The 13,497-nt window shown below is 41.9% G+C and overlaps 1 protein-coding gene across 1 annotated transcript in view; it reads left to right on the top strand.

Annotated features, from left to right (window-relative positions):
* Positions 1 to 7,176, top strand: part of LOC147241789 (uncharacterized) — a 94,716-nt gene extending 87,540 nt beyond the window's left edge. The window contains exon 5 of the mRNA XM_086191417.1: positions 6,879 to 7,176. Coding sequence (XP_086047543.1) covers positions 6,879 to 7,068 — 190 coding nt within the window. The 3' untranslated portion in view covers positions 7,069 to 7,176. The remainder of the gene's footprint in view (positions 1 to 6,878) is intronic.
* Positions 7,177 to 13,497: the final 6,321 nt, after the last annotated feature.

Raw genomic sequence — 13,497 nt, 5'->3', positions numbered from 1 at the left:
CTTGGGTGTCAAGAGATAAATTAGCCTGACAAGTCGGTGCTATGTTTTATTTAGTGGTGAGTGTAATAAACTGTATTAGGCCAAGATGCCTGAAAGTTGTCAAAAATTAAAGGTGCTTTGCTATTTTTATTTGTTACAAACACAGCAGAGGTTTGGCTGTTGTTTTTCTACGCTGACACGTCGCTGTCTTTGCTGACCGCTGTGAGTGGCAGATTCAAACAGACAGGTTGACTACCTTAACAATTCCTCTGGTACAGAACAGAGGATCTAATCAAAGCCAAACCTCATCTTTCTGCATGATAACAGGCAATTAGCGCAGAAAGCATGGAGCTGTTCAATACATGCATTGGATTGTAGTAATTCATTCCAACGTCAGTTCTGAATTGTTTGAAGTTAATCCTTTGAACAGCATTTGATTTATTAGCATGGTGCTGAATGTAACTTACTTTTCTGTTTATGAACTGTCATCTGTTTCATGTCAGGACAACCCTCCAAAGAAAAACCACTGGATAAGGCATGAATATTGTGCAGAAAATGACCAGTTGAGGTTGACAGGCCCACCAGCAGCTGTAGTACAGGAGCGGGAGTTAAGGGGGAAAGTTGACCATGAAAATGACCACAACCTCTTAACCACAACGAAACGATGGCAGTGGAAAGTGTCAATAAAGTGAAGGTCTAGTTAGGTTTTGGAAGAAAAAACATGAGGTTACTTAAGTAACTTAAGACTTAAGTGACGTGGATGGTCTGGTGTGTGTTGAGACCAACCACCAGCCCAACCTGCCCCGTGATGTGAACTTCCTTGTATTCTAACAGTATCCGCAGCCAGTCATATGACAATGTCAAACCGATGACAAAATACAGAGGGTCCTCACATTGTTTCCTCTGAACCTTTAGTTTAATCTTAGTTTGTTTCACACCAAGCAACATGTCAGCTCTTAACATCTCGTGACCTAAAATTACAACAGAATAAACAGCTCCAGCAGTTTGCAGACCCTCTGTCCTTAGTTTTATACTGTTCTTTATGTTGGTCCAGCACCTCCCAACAATTGCCAATGTTCCAATTTTAATGAAGCAGGGAATTTGTGAGATCAACGTGAAACCATCCCCACTGCTATTCCACGTTTAAAGGTTCAAGTCACGTCATGTATGTCGTGTGCGGTCTCCCTGGCTGGGGCCGTATTAGGGCCCTGTACCCCTTGAAGCACATCCTTCTGTGCACCCCATATACCTCCGTAGGTTGCGCAAGCATCTCCAATGGCTAGGCTAGCGCAACTAACTTTAATGCTAGCTATGTCAGATGAGAGATCATTTTGTGAGATCATTTCACCCATTAATCCGTATTTTAGCAAGTTAGGCAACAAATTGGGTGCCATTTGTCATACAGCAGATATTTTTTGGGTACCCTTTGGAATCCTGGGCTGAGGCAGTTCTTTAATATCATGATTTTCTAACACTGATTTGAAAAGGTTGTGGAAGACTCTTGTCTGCCATATCTCCTGCATGTGGGTCTGGATCATAGGAGGACGTATTTCCGTCTGCTCTCTTACATTCACCCATTTTAGGCTACTACTTAAAGCAAGTCAGACAAAAAGACACAGTGTGTGTGTAACTTTTCGAGCATGCTCGCAAAGCTATTTAAAGCAGCAAAGCTGGAAAATCAACTGTGTGTAACATTAAGGGCCCTTGCACATTCTCAAAGATTTGCATACAGAGAGAAAACGCTTCTCCACTCATTACTGTCTCTGCTTCATGGTGTAAGAGGGCAAAAGTCTCTGGGAATTCTGGTTTCTTTCGATAAGCCTGCATGACTGACCAGTGCTGAAAAACACTGTGGTGCTTAACACAAAATGCAGGCCAGGAGCTAGCATTTCCTCCCTGCACTATTTGTTCTCTCCTTTTAAATGCGAGAAGCTGTTTTGCAATTGATCATTGTCCCCAAGAATAATTAGACAGGTTTGCATTTTTTATGAGATTAATTCATTGCTTCCTAATGTGCATTTTCTAACCTCACTCTGCATATACTCGGTGCCATATTAACATATTTGAAATATGTATGATCTTTAAGGAATACGCCATATGTTAGGAACAGGCTCTGCATCATAGGTTTAACCATGTGAAAGCAGAATGCAAATGAGCTGGTTTGTTTAGTAATGTTTAGTATAATGAGCTTCCAAATAAGTTTGCGTTGGAATTCTAGCATGGACTTGTCTGCTCTCATTTTCATCAGGAGCGGATCATATTCATAACTCATTCATAATTCAAAACTAGCACACAAACATGCAAAAGCACTCGTGCACGTACATTTTTAAGAACGATTTTTATGCTCTTAGACTTCTTAAAAATGGAAAAATAAAAGATGTTGGAGTCTATGTGTACATTTTGCTTGTGAGTGTCCTTGAATACGCACACAGGCATGGTGCAGTTTGTGCAGTGTCAGGTCATGTGTGGACAAACAAGTTTGTAACGAAGGGGGGGGGGGGGAGGAGAGATAGTTGTGAAACACGGCTAACTTTTCCATGACATCACTCATCTGGTATTAACACGTCGTCCTGCTTTCCCCTCCTCTCCAGTGCCACCCAAATCAGACGGCTACAGCAGAGAGACCATGCGTGTTGCTGGTTTATAGGGGTTCCAAGTGGCTTGCTGCCAGAACCTCTGCTTTGCATTTCCTCCTAAGGCTAATTTATCACATCCTTTTCTCACTCATTCCTCTCCAGGGGTGGAGGTCCAGCGGTGAACTTAGCCTTGCTTCATTTTAGGCTGATTGTTGAGTAAAAGTAGTGAAGCTCTTCCTTGTAATTAGCCATAAATACAGTGTCTTGAATGACTATAAATCTGAAATGAAAAACCGGTGTATTAAACCTTTTAACTGTCAAATAATCAGACTCGAGGCGTCGTTAGTTCCACAGCGGCTGGAACATACTTTCTCACAGTGTGCAGTAAGTCTTTAAAAAATGAAGCCCAGTATGTGATGAATATGAAAAACGGTAATTTTAGGTGTCTGATTTCACCCCCTGGGCGAGAGCAGCTCTGTCAAGAGGTACCATATTTTAATGCCTTCACTATTTGTCGGCTTGTTTGGGCAGCGAACAGACACCCATGACATATATGAGCCCCGCCTCGCTCCTGCACCCACAGCTGCAACCACAACCCCTTTTTGATCTAATTTCCTCTTTTTTCTCTCTCCTTCCTTTACCTTTCCTGCTGAAATTGATTTCTGCTTGTTTGGTTTGGCAGTAATAAGATCAACAGTAGGATCATGTTTCAATGGCATACTACCTTGAACCCCAGGCAAATGATTTGTCCAAACTTAATAATGGAAATACTTGGGATGTATTGGGAGATGTAAACAGTAGTTGTAATAAAACAGCGCCGGAAGGTAAGGGCTCCTTTAAGTTGCAAAGCCTTTCCACTTATGTTGGCCGTACACACCTCAGGCTCTCCCCAAACACTCCGAATAAAATGTATCCCCATTTAGCCTGGCGAAAAGTCACCCAATAAAAGCTATTTAACTGGAGTGCGGTCAGGAGCGTGGTGTGTATATAAGCAACTGCCAAGTTTGACCAGCAGTGACAGAGCTGTCATCCACTACTTCATATCGTTTAAGCATGTTAGACACATTCAGAAAGACACATATATGTGGCTTCATGTCACTCCACTTTCGCTCGAATTATCTACAAAATCATAACATCAGCACAACTCTTTGGGCAGTTTTTCTTTTTGCACCGTAAACTATTAATTATAATGAATTTGTTCAAGTTTGAGCAAGAACTGACACGTACTTTGATCTCATACCGTCTTGTATCAGCCTAAATGATAAATAATATATCAATCAAGTTGTCTTTCTGAGGGAATTTGATATAAAACAAATGTTGTAAGACAGGAAGATCTCCACAGTTTGGGATTTTAGGTCATATTTTTCTAAGGTTTATATTATATGTGTCAAATTAAGCCCTTCAAGAGTTTTGTTTACCAGCTTTAGCCTCACACCTTGCATGCATTGGCCCACTTACATTCTTCAAAGTGAATTCGATTAGTTTCACTCTACGCAGGATGGAGGAGTGACTCCCTGTCTTCTCCTCAACCTGAAAATGGATCCATTCAGGAAACGCTTCACATCCTCTTTTTCCTTTCCCAGAGTCTTCCTATATTCTACCAAAAATACAACTCAATAAATAATCACTTGAAAAACACACAAAGTCCTGTATGTTTTCTGTGATAGATTTATTTAATTTTTTTGGTCAAGCGTAGCGAAGTGCCCTAAATATGAATGTACCTTGAAGTCAGCCTCAAATTAATAACAATACGCTTAACTATGCAGAGCACAAGTGGGTTGGATTGAGGAGCATCCAAGACCTAGAAAGTTTTTGCAGCTGCACTCTTTGACCCCATTGACCCAAAATAGATAAATTCATGGTGTGTTTAGTTCTGTAACATACCCAGTGTTGTCTGCCACATGGAGTCCTTGTGACCAGGCCACAGAATTAAGATAAAGGTTTTATGGCTGCTTAAAGTTCCAACTAAAATTTCTTCACGCAAACACGCACAAACAGTTCCACTGTGGAAAGCACTGCTTCAGATACATGGATGCACTGAAGACATGCAATTAAAAACAAACATTTGAAATCTCAATCACATGTGCAGTTATAGATTTGACTCAATCGGCCGACACAAATCCACGCTTGAACACGAACATGCTGTACAAGTCCAAACATATTCAATTACATACTGACTCTTTTCTAGTCATTATATATTTGTCTCTGCACACAAAGCAACCTTTGTGGGATTTTTTTTTTTTTTTAAATCTGTGAAAATTACGATTTATTTTCAAGCCACTTTTATTTTTAGACACTCTGAGAGGAAATAGGCAACGAGAAGTAACCGTGACCTCCTGTGCCTGAGCAGGAGCGCCGCTTCACTGGGTCCCAAAATGCCTTTGAACTGAAGCTGTTTGTTTTGCGGGGGAAACAATTTTAGGCAAAGGATGATATTACTCTAAAAATACGAGAGAAATTATATGCCGGGATCAAAAACACATGCCTATAAATATTTAAATAATCAGTAATTATTTCGATACAATTCATCATCAAACGGAGATGCTCAGTGTGGGAAGCTAATCAGAAATGCCGTCGCGTGGCAAATGATGGAAAGCAAAAAAAAAAAAAAAAGCAGGAAAAGAATGGTGGAATCACTCTGTCAGAGACAAATAATTAATTTGTGCATAAATTTGTAATCTTGCGTTCTTTTCTTTTTTTTTTAAATATGCACTGGCCCTTTAAAAGTTGACCACCTGTTTCTTAGCACTGTGTCTTAGCAGCATGGTGGATCCTTTTATGTTTTGAACTCATTGATTCCCTGGTTACTTTTGGTTACTTTTGTTAAAACACAAGAGAGTCAGTATTGTGGGGCAGGCGGGGCTGTTTGTTAGACCGTGCTGGAGGGAGCTGCTGTTTATGAAGCACCTTTCACGCAACCGGAGATTTTTCTTACCTGAACGTAACTTTGCTGCAGGAGCTGAGCGTCGGGGTCCAGTTTGAGTCCCATTTACAGCATCGGGTTTCACAACTTTAAACCAAACCGAACCAAAAAAAAGCTGTCATTGGTGAAGAATGAGAAAACAAAGAATTGCTGTTTCATACAAATGTTAACAGCAGACCAGAGCACAACCCAGATGAACCAGGGATCCCGCTGTGAGAGGGACCTCATATTGTTTTTGCGGCGCCCGCGTGTCATCTTTACAGACGTTATTCTACCGTCGTGGACGACGTCCAGAAATCAGGGTTCTTTTTCCCACAGATGTCCACGAGAACAGGTTACTTTGATGTGTCGTCTCTCCAAGGACTTTTATTGGTGGCGTAACTGATGTGACGCCGATTGCGATACTTCAATCCCCAACTAGTTTGTGGTGTTAAAATTTAGGCAGCGTCACGCCTTTGATGGCAAGTAATTTTCGTGTTCTTGAGGCACAAGGAAGCCAGTGTTTTCCTTTTTGTTTCCAAGTCAAGCAAAATCTAAAACAAACAAGACGGAACCTTGTGATTTGATGATGTCGCCCACAGAGCTGTTTAATTTTCTTAACCTTTTGCTTATGAGTCGAGATTGAAACGCTGACAGTTGGTGGAAATAAACAGCAGGATTTGTGTCGGTGTGGGGGGCGGACTCGTAAAACACCTGTTTGCAGTATGGGGGCCTGAAAGCAGGAGTTGTTAATAGCCGGCCATAAATCGCTCACTCCATTGTTCTGTCACCAAGTTGCAGCCTTGCATTTCTCTACGGGATTCATGAGGTAAAACTTTGTTGAAAGTATAATGCCGCCATGTTTGGTACTTTGACATCAAACATTTCTAAGCATCAATGGCCAGACGCAGCACGCACCTTTGAAACTGGAGCGACTCTACAAAAACATGCAAAATGCCTTTGAATTTATTTTTTTTTTTGCAAGTGATTTGGTTCCCTTCGATAATCTACACAAAAACATGTCAGAAATTTGAATAAAAAATTGCTGTCTGCTTTTGTGGCACACAATTTTACTATACTGTAAATTAGTCGTGGCTGTTTAACAGACGCTTTTTGGTGGAATGCTGATATTGAGATTAAATATTTAATACAAAAACACTAATTTATCAGAATTTGGCTGCTGTTGACCTTTTTCTGAGGCCTTGGGTAAGCCAGCTGAGACAGATCTTTTTTTTTTTAACTTATCAGTCTTTTGACAACAAACGCAAGCTCTTTTGGCTCAAGAAAGCATTGAAGGTGTGTTAGGGGGGTGCATTCAAGTGTGTGTGTGTGTGTGTGTGTGTGTGTGTGTGTGTGTGTGTGTGTGTGCATTTCACCTGGATAGACTGACTAAATCCCCGACCCTTTTATTTTTCAAATAGACCTGTGGACCTCTCAGCCGTCTCATTGATGCAAACCACAAGTCTGACAAACAAAGAAGGAGGCAGAGAAATTGCTGAGGGGGAAAAAAAAGAGCAGTCGCCACGGACAAGCCTGGACGGGATAGCAGGGGAGACCTCTGGCTCTCCACCAGTCGTCCTCGCTCTCCTCAGAGGAGGGGATCAGCTGTAACAAGCAGTGTAACAAGCGGCACAAAGACAGCAGGAGGAGGAGGAGGAGCAGGTCTGCTGATCACTTGCCTGCAGTAACGGGTCATCTCTGCAATCAAACGCCAAATAAAGACCCAAAACATCAAAGAGCTTATGAAAAACCAATAAACTCGTGTTCTTTAAAACTTTGTTGTCGTTTATCAGCTTCAAACAAATTGTGCCATTGATACTCTTCATTTTTAGCTGTAAATGTGAATTCGTTGATTAGGACTCATATTTTCGAGGCGAGAAGAAGAATGCCAAGTATGGAGTGTCTGCTCTGAGAGTAAAAGAGAAAAGAAAATGGACACACCAGCTTTTCAACATTCTCTGTCTAGTTAATGTTGGGAGGCTCTAATAAAAAGCCACCATGTGCCAATTGAGCGCCTACAATTAACAGATTAGAGTGATAAAGAGGTTGCATGGCTGCGAGGCTCGGGGCCGCCTCCCTGGACCCTCAGGGCTCCACAATGGGCAGAAGCAGGAGGTGGAGGAGGAGGGGGGGGGGGGGGGGGGGCTGAACCACTGATGAAGGGCTCAGATAATCTCTCTCTCTCTCTCTCTCTCCCTCCTCCCCTCTCACTTCACCTCCCCTCTTCCCAACCCAATCCCTCGTACTCCCGTGCCCTGGAGCACCTTTCGCAAATACCTGCTCAATATTCTAGTTGGGGGTGCGGCGGCGGCGGCGGTGGTGGTGGTGGCGGCGGTGGTGGTGGTGGTGGAGGGGCATGTGGTGTGTCTGCAGAGGGGAGATACAACACACAAAAAAGCTGCTTGAAACAAAAAGCGGAACATCTGCTAAAGCGATTGCGGGGTAAATATGTTTGACAATTATTGTTTACAGTGACAGTGGTAACAGTTTCAACACCCAAATCAAAACCCCACCATTTCTCTATTTGCAGTGAAGCAGATGGGCCTACAGCGATCCATTAGCAACCTGTCAAAAGCTTCATTCTCAACTTACTTTTATGTCTTTCCTTCTTTGCAGTGCGTTCGAGGAGAAGCACTATTTGGGCATAATGATTATTATCTATTCGCCCAGTATAAATCAGATACCTACTGTGTGTATATTATTTTTCCGTCTCGCTCCGTTTTCACTATCTCCTCATGCCAGTGTTTACTGTTCAAGGAGAGCTGCTTGAATCCATATTTGTTTCTGCCTCTTCAAATCTTATTGTATTATTGATGGAGATATACTCTATGTTGCACTTGAAAGAACCTGCAAAAGAGATAAAGATTTTTCACTGGTGGTGGTTGTTTTTGTTTGTTTGCTTCAGCGGTGGATTCAAATACATTTGGGGGGCATCTGTTATTTGCGCGAGTGTGATTATTCAACAACACAAATTATTAACAACTTGCCTCTTTTATCGCGCTATCTGTATTCTCACGCTACCTTGAAGCTGTTCTGAGTGAGCATGCAAAGCGCAAACTTTGAATACAGTGATGTGAGGATCCTAAACAAATCAATTTGCAGAGGTTTTGAATGAAGATAGGTACACCCAGAGACCTCTTCCTGCATTTTTGATTTTTTTTTTTTCCACAAGGTATACAGCTCGTATTAAACAGCATGGAATTCGAACTGATGATGCTGTGGGAGCAAAGCTGAGGCTCAAAAAAAAGTGTCCCAAGTGTGTAAAAGACAGGGTTTTTTTGGGGGGGGGGGGGGGGTTGATACTTCATTACTGCACTGTATTCCTGCAATAGTGCAGTAAAAATGATATATGTGCACTTTTGAAAAAACAAACCAGATATCGGACGAGTTCATTGGGGATGGTATGTGAAAATGGGGCCAATTCTGTGTCCTCGTGACAGTTTTTTTGAGTCAGTGATGGAGGTTAGGGTTAAACCAGGGTTAAGGTTAGGCCAGGCTTAGGGTTAGGCAGGTAGTGGTTTGGGTAAGTTCCTCAAAGTGACTTGAGTGAATGTGTATCTGAATGCTTAGCTCCTTTTTCACTGACCAAAAAAAAAAAAAAAAAAAAAATTGCTAACACCCGCTAACATCTGGCTTTTGTTTGCAGTGAGAACAAGTTTAATCACCGTTCATTCCCGGAACAGACGATCCTGCAGTAGATGGGAGTAAAAACGAATCCCGGCAATTCTCAACCCACTTCCGGTACAGTTGCTAAGATGTGTGCTCTCGAACATCGCTCGGTCTGTGTTGAGGTTGAAAAACAAACTGTAGCAGAAGATATCGGAGAGTAACCACAGCTACTGCCCTCCATGCTGCTTTCCACTTTTCCACTTTTGTTCACAATACACTGCAAAGACAAAAAAAACAACAACAGAAACCCAGGTTTCCTGGGAAAGGGGTCAAGCAGCTTTTTTGAGCATGCGCTTGTGTGTTCGATCAAAATTTGGTTCATTTAATAGGATAAGCATTGGGATGAGACACTCATGGGATATTAGGGGAAAGGGGTAGGGCTCCATATCAATGAATGTCCTCAAGATTACAAATACAAGCGTGTGTGTGTGTGTGTGAGCATCATCAGCCTGAATGTGTCAGTCCCTGTCTGCCCACAACTGAGAGTGTACACCAACAAAGACTGAGGCGTTATCTACTGCTAGCCCTGTCACCATCTTTCCACTGGCACTGTACTACGGCTCTGAACACACCCAATCAAATAATGTGTTGAGAATAATTAACCCCAGAGCCCCCATTGGTTCTAATTGGCACCTATTAGGGGGCTGTATGATTCTTTGATAAACACTGAGGAGAGGGAGCGAACGGCAGCCGTGGTGGGCGGAGGTTTGATTGGTAAGCAAAGTGTGGGAGCGATGCATACTGGGGGTAACCAACATTTAATTATCAATGAGGTTTTCGCAACACTTTAGAGAGGCCCCGGGCATCGTTTCCTTCAGTAGTAGTAATGGGCTCTCTTTAATGGAACTTGTGTTAAACACGGTGCTGCCACTGCAAAGCTTTGGCGTTCAGCCCCTGCCCTTAGTTGTGGCTGCTTTAATTTAGGCGACTACTGAGAGAAGACGGAACTCATTTGGGTTATTCACTCTGAAAGCGTGTACCAGGACCATGGAAGGAGATAAAGAGGACGGCCATTGTGAATTCACCTATAGGCGGGATTTACATTTTCTCATTTGCATCTGCTTTGGAGCTTCTTTAGGACCAGGGTTAGGGAAATGATTAATCCAGAGTAGAGACTCAATATTCAGGTCGTTGTTTTATGAAGCAAGAGTAGCGCAACACTCACAGCAATGTTCCCTCGCATTTTAAATGAGCTGTGGTTGACACGTATGTCAAACACCTCCTGCTTCCATAGCCGTGTCTGTGGTTTACCAGTAAGACCAGTGAGAACTTTATGTGAAATACCATTTGATTTCATCACCAAGCACTCATTCATTGACACTGCAGAGTCGAACGCAGTCTTTTTTTTCCTGCTTTTAAAGGCGAGTAAACATTTTGTCCGATTTTGAGTCTCATAAGTGATTCAAGCGCATCACGTTCACCTCCCTTCATTTATCTCTCTTCTTTCTTCCTACTTTCTAGATGAAATCGAAAATAACGCAACAGTACGACCTACAAAGTGGTGAGAAAATACTGACTGACAACCAAGGAATGTGGTTGTCCACGGTCTAAATCGCTGATCAATGACAGGACAACTTTGAAATCTTGTCATTTGCAAGGCCCAGATTGTGAAGAAAAGAGGACTGGATCCAAACCTTGGACCATACCATCTCTAGGATCTTAATGATTCATACTTGATGCGCTCAAAATAAAATACTGCACTTCAACAAATGTGATTGAAACATGCTACTCTAATTATTCTGTGGTCTTGACCACAACATCGAAAAATAGTTCCTCTGAGTCACAGATTCAGAACATGATCAAGATGCTTTCCAGAGGACAAAACTTTCTTCTTCCAACCGTTTAATATGAAATGAAAAAACTCGGGCTGGAATTCATTCATGTCGTGTCTCCAAAAAAAAAAAAAAAAAAAAAAATCATGCTAATCGCTAAATCCTACAATTTTCCATCTAACTCCATCAAATCCATCCATTGGTATTTCTTAGATCTCGTGCTAACAAACGAACACGTGCAAACAGATGCCCTCCTTGGCTGGTTGGGGAACAGAAATGTTGAAAAGATGAAAAGATCTATTCTGAATATCTTGATTCCAGTATTAGTTATACAATTTAAGACAGGCAGACGCCGTGAACCAAAGGTTTTTTTATCACTTTAACTGCATATCTTGAAGCGTTCAGGCCCCACACGCACACGCACACACACACACACACACACACACACACACAATTCTGACTTTGGACATGTGGGAGGGCTGAGGTACTGGTTGGGATTTGGCTGTCATCCGAGGCCTCAGGCTTGATCCTCCCCTCTACTAGCACTTGCATTGGGACTAAAGCTTGGGCAAAGGGGCTCGGGGCAGAGCCAAACCCAAGTCTGACCCAGTTTCCGGGGGTTCCTGCTAGCAGGCGGCTGGGAGTCCCAGGGTAACCCTCCATCAACACCAGCTCCTGTAATCTGGCCCAGCATATGCCAATCAAACCCACCGCAATGACAAGCTCGTGATGACACGGCCATCGTCCTCTCTCTTCTCTTTGCTGCCTGGACATCTCAAACCCCAGCAAACATCCCAGTGATTATGGCATTTCAGTGTCAACTGGCATGTTGTGTTTGGCCCCAACGTTGAGATTGACAATGGAGAGACAACATGTTTGTGAGGTTTGCACAGATTATTAGGAAAGGTTGAGGTTTCTACCACACAAGTGTTGGCTGGGATTAGATAAAACTTGTTTTTGAAGCAAACAATCAGATCACATTTGCATCCATAGAGCTTCCAAAAAAAACTGTGAACCACAAGAAAAAAAAAAAAAACCCAAAACACGCGCATCTTCTTTTAATGTACACCAGTTTGGTCTGTTAGGAGAAAACTTTCAAGTTGACACAAATATTTAATGACAAAACATTGTAAACTCCACACAAAGTACACAAATTTAGACAATTTCCCCTGTTTATGGGACGGAATCCTCTTTCTGGACACTCGCATATTGGGAGTGTGTGTGCATGTGTGTGTGAGAGAGAGAGAGTGAGAGAGAGAGAGCATCATATCTGACAATCCACTGGCATGAAAGTGAGCCCCTCAAGCTAACAAATTCAGAGAGAAAATTACAGTTTTGCACGTTTGTGTCAATATGCATGTCAAAAGGTAATTGGGAAATTGTTCTGCAATGTCAAGTCCTGTTTGGCAGCGTTTAGCCTGTGGTAAGATCAAAACCATCTCTTCCCAGACTCAGAGAGGCCAGACCCAGCTCTCTCAACCATACAACACTCTTCTGTGAGCTAATAGCGCTGCTGCGTTTCCAAAAGTAATCACATTATTATCAGCTTTTTCGCTGAAAAGGACAGAAAAGGTGGGTCCTGCCGTCAATATGAAGAATTCCAGCTGTGATCCCCACCAGGTCCTTGAACAGTTCCACTATTATGTCTTGCAAGTGAATGGTGTTGCTAATGGAGCAGCAGACTTATTTTATTTGTTCACTGAAACTGAACGTTCTCAGTAGGGACCACGCAAGAAATCCAAAGGAATCCTTGTTTGTATTACTTCTGCTGAAGAGGAAATTGTGAGCTTAAGCCAATGAAATGGCGGTCTGTCAAAATATCACCAAATTCATGGAATTTCCTTGTTTTTTAAATAAAAAAGATAGGATAATATTGCAAATAAAAGACTGTGATTTAGGAGGAATTTGGTTTCATAACCCTAAGATTAAAGGTCACTTAATTCATTAATTATGGAAATATAAGCCTGTAAGTCATGAATTGTTGTTAAAATACCCCAAACCATTCCTCTGGTTTCCAAACAGATGCTTACTTGCTTGTGACAATTGTCTGCATGCTACTCCAAAAGGGTTTTCCACTTTGTTATGTGTGGAAATTCTTGTTTAAACACAGAAACCTTGTAATTCTTTGAGGAAAGAAGCACCACGCTGAATACCGCTGCTGTTACCTCCTCTGCAAAGCAAACGCAGGTAAAAGTTTATTTTTTGGAATTGAGGTTGAGGTGATAATACCCATCGTGCCTCACTGGCGCTGTGAAAGAGACCTCGTTGAAAACAGGACCACGAACACTCGGTGGTTCATTTCACACTCTTATTCTTTGGTAAGGATTCACTGCTCTCTCTGTTTATAGCAAAGAAGATTTTATTTGTAATCGTCAATCTTGAAATAATAATAAAAAAAAAAAATGCAATACCAAATTATTTGCCAGTACTTAAAAACCAACAGAAAACTTGTTTCCAAAGTTTGTAAAAAAAAAAAAAAAGAAAGAAAAGTCATTTGTAGGAGTTTGGCACCAAACATCAGCCCTCTCTCACTTTAGATCTTAAAATAAATATTGTAGTCAGTTAAACGTTTCTTTCCCTGCTGGATGAACTTAAACCG

Source organism: Aulostomus chinensis, chromosome 21 (genome assembly GCF_037954235.1).
Source record: "Aulostomus chinensis isolate RoL2024-O1b breed Wild chromosome 21, RoL_Achi_v1.0, whole genome shotgun sequence".
Taxonomy (NCBI): domain Eukaryota; kingdom Metazoa; phylum Chordata; class Actinopteri; order Syngnathiformes; family Aulostomidae; genus Aulostomus; species Aulostomus chinensis.
This window is presented reverse-complemented; position numbering and strand designations above follow the sequence as displayed.